At 50.9% G+C, this 18,866-nt stretch overlaps 1 protein-coding gene across 5 annotated transcripts in view; it reads left to right on the forward strand.

The window, feature by feature from the left end:
• Positions 1-18,866, forward strand: part of SCARB1 (scavenger receptor class B member 1) — an 81,701-nt gene that overhangs the window by 50,599 nt on the left and 12,236 nt on the right. For all 5 annotated transcript variants that reach the window (XM_082667993.1, XM_082667991.1, XM_082667992.1 and 2 more), the window contains exons 4-9: positions 646-849; positions 3,227-3,322; positions 5,154-5,269; positions 7,272-7,438; positions 13,687-13,805; positions 18,587-18,660. In XM_082667993.1, the coding sequence (XP_082524119.1) occupies positions 646-849; positions 3,227-3,322; positions 5,154-5,269; positions 7,272-7,438; positions 13,687-13,805; positions 18,587-18,660 (776 nt within the window). The remainder of the gene's footprint in view (positions 1-645; positions 850-3,226; positions 3,323-5,153; positions 5,270-7,271; positions 7,439-13,686; positions 13,806-18,586; positions 18,661-18,866) is intronic.

Consider the following 18,866-nt stretch of genomic DNA (forward strand, 5'->3'; position numbering starts at 1 on the left):
GGCTATGGCCTTGCACACCCCACGTTCAAGGACAGCCACAGGCACTCCCCCTCTCTACCCCACAGTCCCAGCCGACTGGCTCCTTGGGGCTTGTTGGCTGTGATTGGGCTACGTACACAGAGAGGAACGTTTCTTTCTTACTGTTTTTTTAAAAAATATTTATTTATTTGGCTGCATTGGGTCCTGGTTGCGGCACGTGGGATCTTTCGTTGCGGCGCGCGGGCTTCTCTCTAGTTGTGGTGTGCGGGCTCCAGAGCGCACAGGCTTAGCTGCCCCGCGGCATGTGGGATCTTAGTTCCCCAACCAGGGATCGAACCCACGTCCCCTGCTCTGGAAGGCGGATTCTTAACCACTGGACCACCAGGGAAGTCCCGAGAGGAACGTTTCTGATTGGCCAGGCCTAAGCCACATGCCTGCTAGGGGTGGAGTTAACTCGGCCTGAACTCAAGAGCACAGGTGGTCCTATTCCTGAAGGATCAGGGAATGGTTCCGGATGACCCAGACGCCCCGCGTGTCCACTGCAGGGACCCTTCTAGGCCTGAACGTTTCTCTAGATGGGCTGTGCCTGGAAGCCTGGCTTGAAGTTCAGGGAGGACAGACCAGCTGTGTCTGGCCTCTAACCCGTGGTGTCCCCTGGCTCTGCAGAGTGCAGCAATGATGATGGAGAATGGGCCCATGAGCCTGAAGCTGATCATGACCTTGGCGTTCGGCACCCTTGGCGAACGTGCCTTCATGAACCGCACTGTCAGCGAGATCATGTGGGGCTACGAGGATCCCCTCATCCACCTCGTCAATAAGTACTTCCCAAACATGTTCCCCTTCAAGGGCAAGTTCGGGTTATTTGCTGAGGTAAGTGTGGCCCAGTGAGACGTTCAGGGCCTCTGTCTTGTCCTCCACTGACACAGCCTGGGAACCGGTTACCAGCTCGCTTTTGGAGCTGGTTGGGGGCCCAGGAGCTGTGGGTTGTAAATTACAGAAAACTCTAACTCAAACCGGCTTAAGCGAAATAGAGAATTCATTGGCTTATATAATTGAAAACTCTAGGGGTGGTTTCAGATGCAGCTTGATCCAGGCGCAAATGATGTGACTGTTGCTGAAAGAAAGGGGCGTGGCTGCTGGGGAGGGAGGCGGGTCACACATGTCAACTACAGCCTTGCTCTGAGTTGCCTGCTTTTTCTTAACCTTGACCCCTGCTGACCTAGTAGGGTCAGTGATTGGGATCCTGAATCATGATCTGATGTAGAGGCAGATCCCTGACCTTGGCTCCCTCAACCACAAGTTGTAACCAGTCCTCTGAGTTGCTCCAGCTTCAGCCTCCTTTTGGGGCTCCGCTGATCTGGTGTTGGGGGCAGTGGGAGGGAGGAATCGTGATTCTGTTCTGGGCGCATGGTAGCTGCTCAGTACATTTTTGACTAGGATGACAGGTTCTGGGTGTGTGGGTAAGTTGGCAAGTTTAAGGTAAGTGACATGATTCTTGTCAAAGCAAACTGTAAACTTGTAAACAAATGAAAGTTATTACCAACTGAGTAGCATGTTAAAACTTATTTTTGAGTATGTATAGTGGAAATCCCAAAATAACAGTCTGGCAGTGACTGTTCAGTGTTCCTGTGGTGGTTTCACACTCTTCAGGGATCTAGAATTTTCTACTCCTCTGCTCTGCCCTCCTGAGGGTGTGGTTTCCATACTCAAGATTACCACATGGTCCAAGATGGCTGCTAGAGCACCAGCTATCACATCCACATTCTAGGCAACAGCAGGAAGTATGAAGTGGTGGGAGTTTTAGGGGCAGTCAGGGGAGTTGAGGACAAAACAGCATGTCCCAGCTGTTTCCCTCTTTAGGAGGGAGAAAACCAATTTCCACTTGCTTTCCATTGCCCAGAACTTAGTCATGTGGCCACACTTAGCTGCAAGGCAATCTGGAAAATGTTACCTTTTAGCTAGTGTGTTGATGCCCTGAGTAAGGTTCGGGTTTTGTTAGGAAGGAGAAAGGGGAGAATGGACTTCGGGTAGTGACTAGCAGTCTCTGACACACTTTGTCTATTATAACTATTGTGTTAGTATCCTTTTGGGTGAGCATTTATTAATAATAATAACAACAACAACAATAATAATAATAAAGCATTTTGAGTTCTTATTATCTCTCAGACACTGTGCTCAGCAGTTTTTACACATTAGCTCTTTTAATATTCTCAGTACCTCTTTGTAGAGGCTCCTGTTACTGTCTCCTTATATTGGCTAAAGTTTGGGTTCATGAAGCTCTAAATGGACGGATGACAGAATGCACAGATATTAGGAAGCCAGAGCAGGCTTTGAACTTGGGCCCTGCTGGCTTAACCAGTCAGTAACCGATGTAGCTATTCGGCCACTCAACACCCCCTACTGAGTTCCTAACGGGTGCTACACCGTACATTGTATGGCGTCCTCGGAAGGGTGCTTTCTAGATTCGACCCAGCAGCCACTCATTTCTTTGTACGCTTTGCATGTTTTCGCTCTGAATTAGAAATCTTTTTCTAAGAAATACCCTCAGAGTGCCAAAGCCTGTGCTTCCTGCCTAGAAAGTACTTGATAAACATCAGGTCCTGTGTGCCTGTATGCTTCAGGATATGCCAGGTTTAGCAGCCCCCAGATCTCAGTGGCTTAAAACAACAAAAGTTTATCTCTTGCTTATATGCCATGTCCAGTGCGGGTGGCCAGTGGGCCTCTGCTCTTTGTTGTCACTCAGGGACCCAGGCTGAGGGAGGCTCCAGCTGGACACACACTTCCCTGGTTTCTGTAGCAGCGACAGAAAGCACGGTGACATTGCATGCACTGGCTCTCAAAGCTCCCACCTGGAAGTGACAAACCACTTCTCTCCTCATTGATCGTTTTCACTGATCAAAGAGGTCATGTGGCCATGCTTTATTTTAATTTTGGGGGAGTAACGGGGTGGCCCTACTATTCACCTAGGAGGAGAACCAGACTCTCCTAGAGTCTGGGAGGGAAGGTGGGACTCTTTCTGGGACGGATGCTGTCATCAGGGGAGTGTCCCTCCTAGAAAGCCCCCAAGTCTTCCTCCTCTTGACCCCCACGTGCTGGGGATGCAGCGGTGAACAAGATAACGAGGCCCCTGTCCTCCGGGTGAAGAGGGAGCCGCCTGTAACTAAGCGGGCTGGCTTGACTACTGGTCCCCGGGTCCTTTGCCTCCATCCTGGGGCTTAAAGGTGTCATTCTCTGCCGTTGTCTGCAGCTCAACAACTCTGATTCCGGGCTCTTCACCGTGTTCACGGGGGTCAAAAACTTCAGCAGGATCCATCTCGTGGACAAGTGGAACGGGGTCAGCAAGGTGAGGGCAAGAGGCGCTGGCCGTCCCGTACAGGGGCCGGGTAGGGATGGCAGGGGCTGCCAGGGCAGGCCACCCAGTGCACCTTCTTCCTCTTCAAACAGGGGTTTGGGATTGACATGTACACACTGCTATATATAAAATAGATAACCAACAAAGACCTACTGTATAGCACAGGAAACGCTGCTCAATATCCTGTAATAACCTAAATGGGAAAAGAGTTTGAAAAAGAATACATACTCGTATATGTATAACTGAATCACTTTGCTGTACACCTGAAACTAACACAACATTGTTAACCAACTGTGCTCCAATTAACAAAACAAAACAAAACAAAAACACGAGGGGGTTGCATCCGCAGGGAAGATGCTCTCAGAGTTGGGGATTTTACCTATGTTTAAGGCTCAACTAGGACTTCCCTGGCGGTCCAGTGGTTAAGACTCCGGGCTTCCACTGCAAGGGGCGCGGGTTCAATCCCTGGTCGGGGAAGTTCCACATGCCGCAAGATGCGGCTAAAAACCAAAACAAACAAAAAATCCCCAAAATCTAGCTCTTTGTTCCAGGTGTGTGTGGGGGGGCATAGACACTGATTATTTACGTGTATGCTGGGAACAGAACTGTTTCTTTGATGCCTCACTAACGAGAATGCTTCAGATATTACACTGATGATATAACCATCCAGTGCAGTAAAAGATTATTGAGTAAAAAAAAAAATTACGCTAGAAACACAGGAAGACATTCGCATGAAAAAATAAAATAATAGATATAAAGTGCACTTTGTACGACTTCACGCATCCAGCCCCACTCCCACCTGAGTCACAGAGGAAACCCAGAGTTATCAGCGTTGGGTATATTCTTCCTATTTGTAGCGATTTGCACGTGTGTTTTTTTTTTTCTCCTTGGAGCAAAGTGAAATCATCCTATGTGCATAGTTTTGCAACTTGCTTTTTTTACCTGGTGGCCTTTTGTTATCATGCACGAGAATGATTGTGCAGTGGTGGTGCTCACACCTTCCAAACGCTTATCTGGGTGATGGTGGCAAAGACCTGAGCGGGGGGAACAGGTTATTCCCCATCAGTGCCCAGAGAGGCAGGGTTACCATTTGCAACCATTAGTAACCGTTCCGAATGGGCGCTACTGAAATTCTCTTTGGCTTGCTTTTTCAATATAAAAATGTACAGGGACTTCCCTGGAGGGCCATTGGTTAGGACTCTGTGCTTCCACTGCAGGGGGCCTGGGTTCGATCCCTGGTCGGGGAACTAAGATCCCACAGGTGGCCCCCCAAAAAAAAAAAAAAATATATATATATATAAATGTACACATGCCTAAAAACCTTCTCCTAGGACAGAGGGGTAGAATGTGAGAAGTCTGTTTTCTTTCTGTGCAGGTCTCACTCCCCAGAGGCAACTACTGTTTTGAGATCTGGTAGCCACCATCATTATTTTAAATATTTTGCTTACTGGGCTACCTTCTAACCTGATCTGTTCTCAGGAAGTGTCCTTCCTCTCTGAGAGGTGAGGAGGTCAGTGTCCCCTGCTCACTGTGCTCCTTGGAGATGTGAGTGATGGGTCCATTTTACAGATGAAGTAACTGAGTCCCCAGCAAAGTTGCACATTCAGGGATCCATGGTTAGGGAGTGGGGAGCTGCAGTCGACAGTGTCTCTGGCTGTCTACACAGCCTGCTCACCTTGCACCAGGCTGTCTCTCCGAGGGGACAGGCTTCTGTCAAGTGGGTAGTGACATCCCCCAGGGCACATGGCCCGTGAAGTCACAGCTCCAAGTCAGGTAGGAAATGCCCGAGAGCATTTCTTTACGAGGCCTTGCGTCCCCACAGGTCAACTTCTGGCATTCCGATCAGTGCAACATGATTAATGGGACTTCCGGGCAGATATGGGCGCCGTTTATGACTCCTGAATCCTCGCTGGAATTCTACAGCCCCGAGGCCTGCCGGTAATTGCCCCGACGTGGGACATTCTGGGCCTCCTGGGAAATCTGCCTTGTGGCTGCTCAGAGCGGAATCAAGCGGCTTGTGGTGTGAATTGCAAAGCGCTCGTCTCTCTGTGTGTCCGGCGGCCTTTGGCGCCATCTTGAATTCTCTTTGGTTGCCCATGAAGGGCAGACGCCAATCGCTGGTGCTTTTGCAAGGCCCAGACAGAGGCTGCTGGCGGTTGTTGGAGCTCGGTCGTGGTGGGCAGGAAATGGGCAGGACTGCCGGGGACCGTGCCATAAGGCAAGCGATGGGCCCCCTGTGCTGTTTGCTCGGCTGCCCTAATTTCCCATTGGGTGCTGTGACATCTGGGTGCCTCTCCTGCAGCCCCTCCAGTCTCCAGAGTAGCAGCCTCGGAGGTCAGCTTGGGGCTGAACAATGGCGGTGGCCCCGGCCGAGGGGTGAGAAGAGACAGTGGCTCCTAGAGCTCTTCTCTGGGTGCTGTCCTGTCCTCGGCTTCTCTGTTCAGGCCACTCTGGAAAAACCCTTTGCTTGGGATCTCACTGATGTGAACTCTGACCCACCTGCCTCCCCAGCAAACCCTGATGGAGCCCTGTCTTTGCGAGACACTGGGGTCCCCACAGAGACAAATGGTTCCCTGGGAGTCATGTCCTGGCGGGGGACTCAGGCCCACGCACCCCAGGGGAGCGTCAGAGAGCGGAGGCGCTTTTGCTGTGTGTGTGTTCACTTCTTAAAATTAGGAATTTCAACCTAGAGGAAAGTTGCGAGAACGTGCAACTTTCTCCGCATCGCCTTCCCCAATTTCCCAGTGGTTTCTCTTTGGCCCCTTCTGCTTTATCCTCATCCCACACTTCTCTCTTTCTCTCTCTCTCCTTCTGTATATTTTTCCTGGACCCTTTGAGAGTACATTGGACGCCTAAATACTTCAGTGGGTGTTCTCTAAAAATGACATTTTCTTACATAACCCCATCATGTCACCAAAATGAGGAAATTCAGCATTGACATGATACTATTGTCTAAGCCAGCACTCTCCAATAAAAATATAATTCAAGTCCCATCTGCAGTTTAAAACTTTCTAGTGGCCGCATTAAAGAAGAGTAGCGAGAAATAGGTGAAATTAATTTTAATGATGTTTTGTTGGACCCAGGAGATCCAAAATGGTATCATTTCACAATGTGTAAACAGATGTAAAATATTGAAGAGCTGTTTTCCATTGTTTGGAGGTATCAAGTCGTAGAAATGTGGAGTGCATTTGACACGTAGAGCTGCATCCTGACTTGGACAGGCCCTGTTTCAAGGGCTCTAAGGCCACGTGTGCTGAGTGGCCCCCGTGGACAGCACAGGTGGAGCGGTTCTGATCCACAGCCCATGTTCGAGGTTAGACGTGCCTTTGAGAAATACGGCAGGGTGAGCAGAAGAGGGAATAGGGTGTCGGCCACGTTGCTGCTGCCTACGGAGCTGACAGCCGCACCGTGACCTGAGTGAAGAACTGAGGTCTGATGTGGGGATGAGGGAGGAACGTTCCAGGCACCGCACCGTGACCTGAGTGAAGAACTGAGGTCTGATGTGGGGATGAGGGAGGAACGTTCCAGGCAGCAGGAGTAGCAGATACAAAGGCCCTGGGGCAGGATGGAGCATGTGGGAGGAATACCACCTGTGGGGTGCAGTACGGGTAGGCAGGGGCTGGACCCTCTACAAGCTTGTGGGCCATGGTGAGGACATTAGATCTTATTCTAGATTAGACTGGAAACAATTGCAGTTGTAAGTGGGGTCGCGATATATTCTGTCCTTGTTTTAAAGCTCTGTCTGCTTGCGGAGAATGGATTGGCGTAGGCGGGGGAGGCAGGGAGACCCATAAGGGAGGTCATTGCAATTCGCCGGGCGAGAGACGGCGGCTGCTGGGACCCGGGGGGTGGCCGTGCCCGTGGGGCGTGGCTCAACTCGGGCCACCCACTTCCAGCCACCTCATTCTGGGGTGTCATCCTCCATCGTTTGTCCCCGCAGGTCCATGAAGCTCATCTACAAGGAGCAGGGGGTGTTCGAAGGCATCCCCACCTTTCGCTTCGTGGCTCCCAACACCTTATTTGCCAACGGGTCCGTCTACCCGCCCAATGAGGGCTTCTGCCCGTGCCGGGAGTCTGGAATTCAGAATGTCAGCACCTGCAGGTTCAGTATGTGTCATTCCCCACGGGAGGGCGGGAGGGTGTGGCCCGTGATGAGGGGCTTATCTGTCTGTTTACGCCATGGCCTCCATACTCTTGATAATCCCATTAGGCTGGAGATAAATAGGGCAGCAGAAGGATAACCAGAAAAAAAAAATACGCTTTGGGTATATCGGTTGCTGTCGTAATAAATTCCCACAAACCTGGTGGCCTAGAACAGCACAAGTTTATGATCTTAAGCAGCTCCGTAGTTTAGGGGTCGGACACAGGCCTCTCCAGGCTAAGATCCAGGTGTCAGCGGGCTGCGTTCCTTTCTGGAGGTTGACGGGGACTCTCCGTTTCTCTTGCCTTTCCCAGCTTCTAGAAGCCCCTAGAATCCCTTGCTCAGGTTTCCCTTCCTCTGTCTGCAAAACCAGCAACATCACAAGTGTTTGATCCCACTCCTGTGGTCACATCTCTTTTTCTGAAGCTCTTCTGCTTCCCTTGTCCAGTTTTAAGCGCCCTGGAGACTATATCAGGCCCACCTGGATAATCTAGGCCACTGCTCTCTATTTTTAGCGGATTAGCAGCCTTCATTCCTCCTGCGACCTAATTTCCTTTGTCGTGTAACCTAACTTATTCACAGGTCCCGGGGATGAGGGTGCGGACATCTTTGGGAAGGGCATCGTTCTGCCTCCCAGGTCGTGATAGGTGGCTTGAGAGGCAGGCTTCATGGGGAGGACCTTCCACCCCACCTGGGGAGGGAAGGAAGCTGGCAGCAGCCTGATGGTTCCGTGAACTCTTGTTCTGCAGTTGTGGGCTTGGATGCGGCCCCTGGCGCTGGCACACTGTCCTCTGACATCGTCAGTGTTTTCCAGCTGTGTGCCAGTCCCCGAGACGGCCCCGCCTCACATGCTCAATTTGGACACTTGGATGTCAGCTCGATTTCCCTCTCCCAACCCTCATCCAGGTCGCCAGCAAGCCCTGTGCGCCCTGCCTGCATCCTTACTTTCTTCCGTTCCCCCGCCGCCTCGTGGTCCAGGGCCCTTTAGCTGGCCCTCCTCTTGCATTGTGGCCGCCCCGTGTACCATCCGTTTCCCAGACTGTCCAGTGCGGTCACCGCTGGCCTCGTGTGGTTATTTAAATTGAAATCGGGGACTGCCCTGGCGGGCCAGTGGTTAAGACTGCGCTTCCACCGCAGGGAGCACAGGTTCAATCCCTGGTCGGGGAACTAAGATCCTGCAGGCTGCATGGTGCGGCACCACCACCCCCCCCAAAAAAAAAGGTAAATTGAAATTGGTTTGAATGAAATCAAATTAAAAAGGCAGTGCATTCCTTGCACCGGCCACATTTCAAATGATTCCCACCCACACGTGCCTAGAGACTGCCCTGTGGGACGTACAGTGAAAAAAGAGAACATTTTCATCATCGTAGAAAGTTCTGTTGGACACTGTTCCAGCAAGCAGCCCAGGGGACCTTTCAAAATCTCGGATTGCCACCCAATCCTTTGCTTGAAATGTCTACTAGCGCCCCGTGCGTGTAGAGCAAAATCCCTACAGAGGCCCCAGTGCCGTCAGGATCTGGCCTCTGCCAGTCTCTCTAATGTCATTTCTTCCCGTACTTTCCCCACTGATGTTCTTCAGCCCCGCCCCTTCTCCCTGTTTCTAGGATGTAGCTCGTTTGGTCCTGCCTCAGGGCCTTTGCATCCGCTGTTCCCTAGGCTGCTGTAGATCTGTGTGAATCATTCCCTTACCTGCTTCTGGTCTGTTCAAATGCCACCTCCTCCAGGAGGCCTGCTCTCTGATTTCCATCCTGAAGTTGCCCCCCTGCCCCGCCTCCCAGCTGCTCCTGTCGTTTCACCCTTGATTGTCCCCGAAATCACTGTGTCTTTTATTTCACTTATTGTCTGTCTCCTGTATTGGTTTGTAAAAACTCCACGCAGGACTCTGTCCTTAGCTTCTAGAATTGGGCCCAGTATGTAGAGGGTGCTCACACAGTACGGGAACGTATGGATGTGTGGGTGTACCTTGCACCGAGGGAATTGAGGCTCGAGGCTAGGGTGTGACACCCTAGCTGGTAGGACAAGAAGCCACGCCTTATCTTCCGAGGTCTCGCCTTCTGCGGCCCGTTTGGTTGGAACCACATTTCCAGCTGGAGATGGGAATTTGGGAGGCGTAGTTTGCTGCAGGGTTGGGAGGAAGGACTGCCATCAGGTTGGATGGTTTCCCCAAGTTCAGGCAGTGAGGTGCTCCGTGCGTGAAGGGTTTGGAGCTGGGGCCTGGAAGTGCCCACCTCTGTCGTGGCCTCTTCTGGCCCACCTGCCCTTGTTCCCTGTTCGCTTCATTCTTTCTTCACTGGTGTTTACAGGAACTTCTGCTTGTAGGTGGGCTGACAGTGCAGACACCTGGTGGGCTGTGTGCTACACGATTGCCGTGGTAAGTGGCAGGTGCTACACCAGCCTGATTAGGCCTAAAAGGGTACTTCTCGGTTTACCTTTGCATTAGGCATAGCTCTAGAGCTCAGCTGTTGTCCGAAGCCGCCTTTCGCCATGTGCTAGCTCAGTTTTCCTCCAGATCGCTTTGTTGCGAGGCAGGCTCTCCCCTCCAGCCTCCAGGCTCACCTCCTCCCAGCTCTGGGTCCTGCAGAAACGGGACAACTGGCTCCTCTTCACTCCAGCAAAAGTTCTAGAGTTTGCTCTGATTGGGCTGGCTTGCATCACACGACCAGCTGTGAACCAGTAAGTGTCCAAGGGTGGCCTATGCTGATTGGCCAGGCTGTGTCACATGCTCAGCCCCTGGCTCCAGTGGGTGGGGCCAGCACCCACGTGACAGGCGGCTGAAAATAGGGGAGGGGCTTTCTCGGGGTATAGGTTCCAGGAGAAAGAGTGGGTGCTGGACAGGCAGAAACTACATATCCGTCCACTGCCAAGGGCTAGGGATGAACATCGCACGGCCTCATCTTAGCACACATGCCTAGAGAACTTCAGAAGTGCAAGGGAATTATGTACGTATTATGCAAATAAAAATTTTTCTTTTACGTTGAAATAGACGTATATACAGGGAGAGGCCCAACTGACACGTGCACTTTGAGATTCCACCAAGTGATGGGGAAAGAGGACAGGAGTGACCTCCCCCTCCGTCACTGGCCTGACTGCTGGCAGCACGGCTTTGCTTGCCTTTGGTGCTTATGTGAGCGGAATCCTAAAGCATATATTCCTTTTTCTCTACTTATGTCCTCTTTCGCCCACTTTTGCATTGGTGAGGTCCGTCCCCGCAGTCGTGGGTGCCCTCTTCCTTGCTATATAGTATTCCACGGTGGGACCACACCTCCATTTCCTCACCTCTTTTGCTGTTCATGGGCATCCGACGAGGTTCTGCTGTGGACAGTTACCCCAGCGCTGCTAAGAACGTTCTCTCATACATGTCTTCGGGTGCACCTGTGTCTGTATTTCTGTGGCATTTCATCTGAAGATAAGAAATACCCACACATTTCCCTTGCTGGGCCTTGAGGAGTTCTCGGACCCAGAGAACTCTTCCTCCTCCAACCTCTGTGCTGTGTAGGGTCCTGAGGCTTGCTCAGTGGAGGCCCTTAATCTGTGGTGATCCCGGGCCATTAGGTCTGCTTAGATGCGCCATAAAGCTATAAATGAATTACCATTTATTACTTGGGTGTTGTCTCTCAGTCTGTTTGGAAATAAAATAGAAAGAAACACGTACATGCATGCATGCTATTAAAAAACCAAGCAAGTTGGCCTTCCCTGGTGTCGCAGTGGTTGAGAATCTGCCTGCCGATGCAGGGGACACGGGTTCGAGCCCTGGTCTGGGAGGATCCCACATGCCACGGAGCAACTAGGCCCGTGAGCCACGGCCGCTGAGCCTGCGCGTCTGGAGCCTGTGCTCCGCAACAAGAGAGGCCGCGACAGTGAGAGGCCCGCGCTCGCCGCAACTAGAGGAAGCCCTCGCACAGAAACGAAGACCCAACACAGCCAAAAATAATAATAATTAATAAAAAAAACAACCAAGCAAGCTGAAGCAAGGGAAGGTGACGGCAAGTCGGTCCAGCCTGTGTCAGTCTCCCCCCAACCCTGCCACCCTGGCCTTGGAGGCAGGATGGAGCTTGTTTGAGATGCGCCGCCTGCAAGGGCCTGGCTCGGTGACTGCTTCCCTTACCGAGGGAGGGGGGCGGTCCTTGTGTTTGCTCTGTTGATCTCCTTTCACAGTGAGAGGGGAGAATGGGAAACAGGGTTTTCCAAATTGTGAAACATTGTCCCTGGTGGTGCCCAAGACTTCAAAGGTCCAAAGACGTAGCTTTATATAACATTGACTTACGTGGTGAGAGAGGTCTTCTGCTTTCCATTCTCTCTCTGTCCTGATCACTTCCAGAAGAAAGTACCTGTCTAACACTCGTCTGTCTTTCTTTTTGACAGAGAAAGAGAAAGTCTCAGGGTCTAAGTCTCACGTAGGTAACAGTCTCTAGTTAGAATCTGCAACATTCATTCATCCGCATTGTATTTATTCCTATATTTATTTTCTAATTCTGGCAAGTGTTTGCCAGTTATGCCGCAGATAGCAAGCTCGTCCTTGAAAATATAGCTGTTTATGTAGAGCAATAGCAGTTGCTTCAGAGAAGCACATTGTGTAACAGGGCAGGGGGTAGCTGAATATGGCAACACATCAAAGAGGTACTAGGATGAATAAATTAATGTTGAGAAGCATTAAGGCAATGAATGTAAAAGGACTCTGGGAAAAATGAAGTCAGACAGCGGTTAAATCTCAGCTTTTATTCCAAACCAGTGCTTGGCTTTGCTAAGAAAAGCAGAAAGAATCTAGACATTGGAGGTTGCCAGACACACAGAAACAGGAATGCGGGTCACCTGGCTGGCAGCAGACGGGCTGCTGGTTTTAGGGAAGAAGACCTTGTGAGTTTTGTTTGTTTTTTCTTTCTTTTTTTCCGTATCGAGGTGAAGTTCACTAATCCGCAATTAGCCTTTTTTTTTTTTTGCGGTACGCGGGCCTCTCACTGCCGTGGCCTCTCCCGCTGCGGAGCACAGGCTCCGGACGCGCAGGCTCAGCGGCCATGGCTCACGGGCCCAGCCGCTCCGCGGCACGTGGGATCTTCCCGGACCGGGGCACGAACCCGCGTCCCCTGCATCGGCAGGCGGACTCTCAACCACTGCGCCACCAGGGAAGCCCCGCAATTAGCCATTTTAAAGTGCACAATTCAGTGACATTTAATACATTCAAAACGTTGTGCAGCCACCACCACAATCTAGTTCCAGAACATTCTCATCAACCCAAAAGGAGACCCCGTACCCATTTACACTCACTCCCCATCTCTCTGCCCCGGCCCCTGTCACCGCCAGTCTGCGTTCTGTCTCTGATGTGCCGGTTCTTGATCCTCGTCAGTTTTGAGAGAGGCTTATTCTTTTCCCCGCTGACTTGCTGTCCATCGGGCCTGTTGTGTGTTGTCCTGAGCACACGAGCATGCATTGGCGTTTGCCTCGCTTGGTCAGTTGATGGACAGCTTCAGCCTCGGGTGTCTGGGTGTGAATTTCCCACTCAGAGGGACCCAGGTCAGTCCCTGTTCTCACACGTTGGCGTCCCTCCCACAGACCAGCTGCTGGGAGAGAAGGAGCAAAACAGGTGTGTCTTCTCCCCTCCCGTGGACGTTAGGGAGACCTGGCTGCAGGTGTGCACACCTGAGCATCTCTGATCATTGCCGTGTCGCCTGCAGAAGACAGTCTGGGCTGCTTGGCTTGGCGGTCCAGATGCCCCTCCTCTCACCCAAGTCCGAGTCTTTCTGTCCTCAGCTGCCGTCATTCCCCTCCGGGCGCCGTCTGCTCCACATGCACCGCGCACCTTCCCACCTCCCTGCCTTGGCTTCTGCCATCCCTTCCACCTGGAACGCCATTCCCTCACCTTCTCTGTCTGGCATCTTTGAGCCGGCTTCTTCTCCTTCCTTTGATGTCTCCTGGCAGAAGCAGCAGCTCCTATGTTACCCTTCCTGTGGCACCGAGCTTGTCCCCTGCTGGGTGGGTTCCGGTTCCTGGTGCCTCTTGGGCGCTTGGTAAATATTTGCAGACTGAACGGATTCTCTCTGTCTAGTTATTGTTGTTTGCATCTCGTCATCATCATGAGGGGGGTGCACTGCAGGCAGTGGCTGTGTTTCATCACCTACGCATCCCCTTGCCCAGCTCAGGGTGTGACAGGGGCAGGTCTCTGGATGTGCCAACATGCTGCCTTTGTCTGACATCCCCTCTCTGCCCCTCTGCCTTCTAGACGCACCCTTATTTCTCTCCCATCCTCACTTCTACAACGCTGACCCAGTCCTGGCAGAGGCAGTGTCTGGCCTCCACCCTAACCCAGAAGAGCATTCCTTGTTCCTGGACGTCCACCCGGTGAGCCCCTGCCTGTCAGCCTGTGGGTGGGCGCGGGGATTTCTGTTTGGTGCACACCTGGCTTTCTCCTCTCCCCACTAGGCACCAAAATGTTCCAGTGTGGGGGTGATGGGAAGCCTGGATTTCTTCGGCAGTGATAGCTTCTAGGCTATCAAGCCTTCAAATTGCCCCGACTTCATAGTGCAAGGACTTTATCTCTTTATAAGGAAATTGTCTCTATAAAAGGATTATAAGAAAGTAAATTAATTAGGAATTATCAGCCTGCAAATTAGCCAGAGGCAGCCCTCTGGCTGCGCCAGCATACCGTAAAGATCTTTAGGTGCGGACAAGAGCCTGGAACATCTTGTGGATAAACTGGGTTCTGGGGAATTTGTCCTGTGTGTTGTTTTGTCTGCGAACAGGGACCAGGAGGGTATCAGACCTGTACGTGTGGCCCTCCCGTGGGCATGTTTTTACCCAGTTGCTTCTTTTCTTAGTGCCTCCGTTCCCTGGAAATTTGCCCATTTGGACTCGGTGGCTTTTTATCATTGATTAAATAAATTCTGTGGGTTTCTGTTTCCTGAGTGGACATTTGTGGTCTCCCCCACAGGCCTTTTTGGAAGCTCTTCTACCCAGTGCTGTTCCCTGCCGTTTTCCTTGGTACTCCTCAGATTTTCTAAGCCGCTGACTCAATCCCCAGCCCCCAGCACTCCACCTTCTAGCTCTCTCTCTCTCTCTTTTTTTTTTTCACTAAAAATCCAGGCTGAGCCTTTCCTGGCGGTCCAGTGGTTAGGACTCCGTGCTTTCACTGCCGAGGGCACGGGTTCAATCCCTGGTCGGGGAACTAAAATCCCACAAGCTGTGCGGCTCGGCCAAATTAAAAAACTAAACAAAATAAAATAAAATAAAATAAATAAAAATCCAGCTAGTGAAGTCAGCTATGACTGCACACACTTCACAGTCACCAAATATTTATAGAATGCTCATTATGCTACAGGCATAATTCTAGATGCTTCCACCCACACCAACTCATTTAATTTTCACAATAATCTGAGAGGTGGGCATTGCTTTTCCCATTTTACAGATGGGGAGACTGTAGCCCAAATAGTTAAGTGCTACAGCTAGTAAATGGGATTCTTGGCTCCATAAGGGAAAGGTCTGTTCTGTCTTGTTAATCGCTTGGATTCTAGTAGTTACCACAGAAGTACTAGTATCTCAGTAAATATGGGTTTGATTTACTGAGATATTAGTGCTTGAGAGTGAGTAAGGGATGAGGCCGAATTCAAACATAGGTCTTCTTTGTTTTTTTTTTTTTGCGGTACGCGGGCCTCTCACTGTTGTGGCCTCTCCCGTTGCGGAGCACAGGCTCCAGACGCGCAGGCTCAGCGGCCATGGCTCACGGGCCCAGCCGCTCCGCGGCATGTGGGATCTTCCCGGACCAGGGCACGAACCCGTGTCCCCTGCATCGGCAGGCGGACTCCCAGCCACTGCGCCACCAGGGAAGCCCCATATGTCTGTTTTTTAAAAAAATTAATATACTTTCATTTTTGTTTGTTTGGCCGTACCATGCGGCACATGGGATCTTAGTTCCCCGACCAGAGATCGAACCGGCACCCCCTGCAGTGGAAGTGCTGATTCTTAACCACTGGACCTCTAGGGAAGTCCTTACTTTGGTTTTTAGAATAGTTTTAGGCCTACAGAAAAACTGAGCAGAAAATACAGAGAGTTCCCAGACATCGTTTTCCCCTGGCACGAAATTTGTCGCAGTCGATGAATGAACATTATTATTAACTATAGTCCATAGCTTACATTAGGCTTCATTAACTATAGTCCATAGCTTACATTAGGCTTCATTCTGTGTCCATCAGGTTTATGGGTTTTGACAAATGCATCGTGACCTGTATCCACCATTACAGTCTCCTGCAGAATGGTTTCGCTGCCTTAAAAATCCCGTGTGTTCCACCCACTTATCCCCCTCCTACCTTCACTCCCATCCAACCTTTGGCAGTGACTGACCTTTTACCGTCTCTGTAGTTTTGCCTTTTCCAGAACGTCATATAGTTGGAACCGCAGAGTATGTAGCCTTTTTTTAAAAATTGAAGTATAGTTGACGTACAATATTATACAAGTGACAGGTGTGTAATGTAGTGATTCACAATTTTTAAAGGGTATACTCCATTGACAGTTATTTAAAATATTGGCTGTACGAACAGTTGTTTTAATGCCCACTACGTTCTGTCCTGTATTAATATGTAGTTAATTAAGTGGGTATTAATGAATTAAGTTGATAGTAATTTATTAATAGGAATCTATTGCGTGCTCTATGTTAAATTCATCCTTTATTGTTAGTTGTGTTAAGGCTTTTCCATACTGTCTTAAACTTTTAACCAGTTTTTAAAAGGCTTTTATTATAAAGCTAACAAATGGTTTTCCACTTTCTCTTTTAGTTCATCCACTTCACTGCTTCTCTCTCTCTCTCTCTCTCTCTCTCTCTCTCTTTCTCTCTCTCTGCTGGCTTTTGGGTATTCCAGCAAGAGCAAGATCTTTTCTCTGTTGTCACTGGTGACTTGCATTGTGCTGCGTGGATTTTCTTTTTTTTCCCCCACATTGAGAGAGAAACAGTTAAGTTTGGGAGGCTGGAGAAATGCAAACAGCTGTTTTGCAGCAGCACATCAGCTGATGCAGAAGTAGACTTCTACTTCTCATTTCAGGTCAGGGGCAGACGGGGAGAGGAAGTGGCCTTGGATTTTGTTGTCGATTTGGGGAGGATGGTCATGGGGTCGATTTGCTGGTTTCTGATCTCATTAGCCCGGAAAACAGAATGCCTGCTGGAAGCAGTTTCTCTGGTGCCTTCTTTCCTGCTCCTGAAACCGGTGTGTGTGTGTGTGTGTGTGTGTGTGTGTGTGTGTGTGTGTGTGTGGTGACAGACGTGGGCTCACGGGTCCAAGTTTCTGTTCTGAGATTGCGGGGTGGTGGGGGACAGGCGGGGCTTTGCCCAAGAAGAGGGGGCTGGACAGTCAAGGAAGGAAGGAGACACATTTCCTGGAGAAGGAAGTGGCCTGAGTGGAGACCCCAGAATGTAGAGTCTAGAAAGCAGGATGTGTCGGGTCTCCAAGATCACCCCCAAGTTGGAGGATTTGCTAGGAGGACTCCCAGGACCCAGCATATGGTGGTACCCACAGCGGTGATGCATTGCAGTGAAAGACACAAGGCACAGTCAGCAAAGGGAAAGGCGCACGGGGTGAAGTCTGGGGGAACCAGGCACAGGCTCCCAGAGCCCTCTCCCAGGGCAGGGGTCACACAGGACACCCTTCATTCCCCGAGTGAGGTGTCCTCTACCAGGGACGCCCAGTAGAGACTCAGTGCCCAGGATTCTTACTGGGACTGGTCATATAGGCGCTGTCTACCTGGCACAGACCGAAATTCCGGACTCCCAAAGGAAATCAGGTGTCAGCATAAACCACAGTGTTTGTACAAACTGTCCTGGTACAGTGAGCCCTTCTTATCTGTCAGGGAGAGGTGGGAGCCCTCCTGAAATCCAGGATCGCAGACACCAGCCAGGGACAGCCTTGCTAGCAGGGCAGCCTCACCCCTGCTGGCTCTTTTGCACACGGGTGATCTCACTCCCATCCCACCGGGTTCTCAAGTTCAAACTCTCCCCCGTCCTGGGAGCATGGCCTTTGGCCAGTTGCTCTGTGCCCCTGGGGTCCCAAAGGACCTCAGGATGCCAGGCTATATTGGAAGATAATGCCCTCTCCCACTGGTGTATGTGATAACAGCACAGCATTTATAGCTCTGAGTGTGGCTGTCTTGCATCCCTTATTTTGCCCTTGCAGAAACCCTGTGAGGTGGGCAGAGTTGTCTCCACTTTCCAGATGAGAAGAGTCTCAGCTAAGAAGCAGCAGTCTGTCCTCAAACCTAGGTTCCTTTCCACTCTCATTTCCTGACATCATTCTGGAAGCACCTTCCTGGTTTTGGTCCTATATGTGTGTCACTTTTTGTGTTATTGACTTACTACTTAAAAAAAAAAAATCTCATAAAAAAAAATTCCTGCACAAAGGAAGCTTTCTATCATGACCTCAAATCGGAAATTAAAAATGTCTCTGAATAGGGAATTCTCTGGCTGTCCAGTGGTTAGGACTCTGCGCTTCCACAGCAGGGGGCGCGGGTTCGATCCCTGGTCGGGGAACTAAGATCCCGCAAGCTGTGCAGTGCAGCCAAAGAAAAGAAAAATCTCCAAGTAAAGAACGCAAAATATCACTGGGCTCTCTGTAAAATAGCGTCGCCTGCCCTTGGCACGAGCCTGAGGCCAGCTCTGTTGAAATGGAGGTCAGGTGGAGGTGTATTGCAGAGGCACTAGGAGCCGAGCCAGCTCCCTGCAGACTTTCTCTTTGAGACGCTGGTGGGGAGGGAATGGGGGGTGAATGGAGAAGATAGTGACTTTATTAACATGTAAATCTATTTTATTTTATTTGGAGGCTGGAGGGAGGGGCGATGACTGGGAAACGTCCTTCTGCACTGGGGGATGCATTATGCAAGAGAACAGATGGAAAGGGTTAGTTCTTTTTCCATCCAGAGCGAGGCTGGCTCACCAGAGGGGATCCCTCGAGGTCGTGGACATCAGAGCCATTTGGGGAACATGTGTTTACCCATCAGGGCTTTGAATGGGTAGCGGAAGCCCCATCGGATGGGCAGTTCATTTGGGATACGTACCCTCTTGAGCGTGACCAGGGAGAGGGCCATTTGAAGGGGTCCCCAGGGCTCCAGGGAAGCCGGGCCCCTCACTGCTCTTGTCACTGCAGGTCACCGGAATCCCCATGAACTGCTCTGTGAAACTGCAGCTGAGCCTCTACATTAAGTCTGTGAAAGGCATCGGGTGAGTGGGGTCTGGGAGCCCCGGGCTGCCTTGCTGTTGAGAGATCAGGGACTCGGGACTCTGGCCATGTCCTTCGGAACCTGGCATCTGGGGAGAGAGATGGTCCTTCGGGATATGGAATCTGGTCCCTGCCCCTTGAACCCCTGAGGGGGGTCTTAGCTCTCAGCCGAGCCCAAACTGCATCCTGACATCCCTGCCCTGTACTC

Source organism: Grampus griseus (genome assembly GCF_964374135.1).
Source record: "Grampus griseus genome assembly, chromosome: 12".
NCBI lineage: Eukaryota > Metazoa > Chordata > Mammalia > Artiodactyla > Delphinidae > Grampus > Grampus griseus.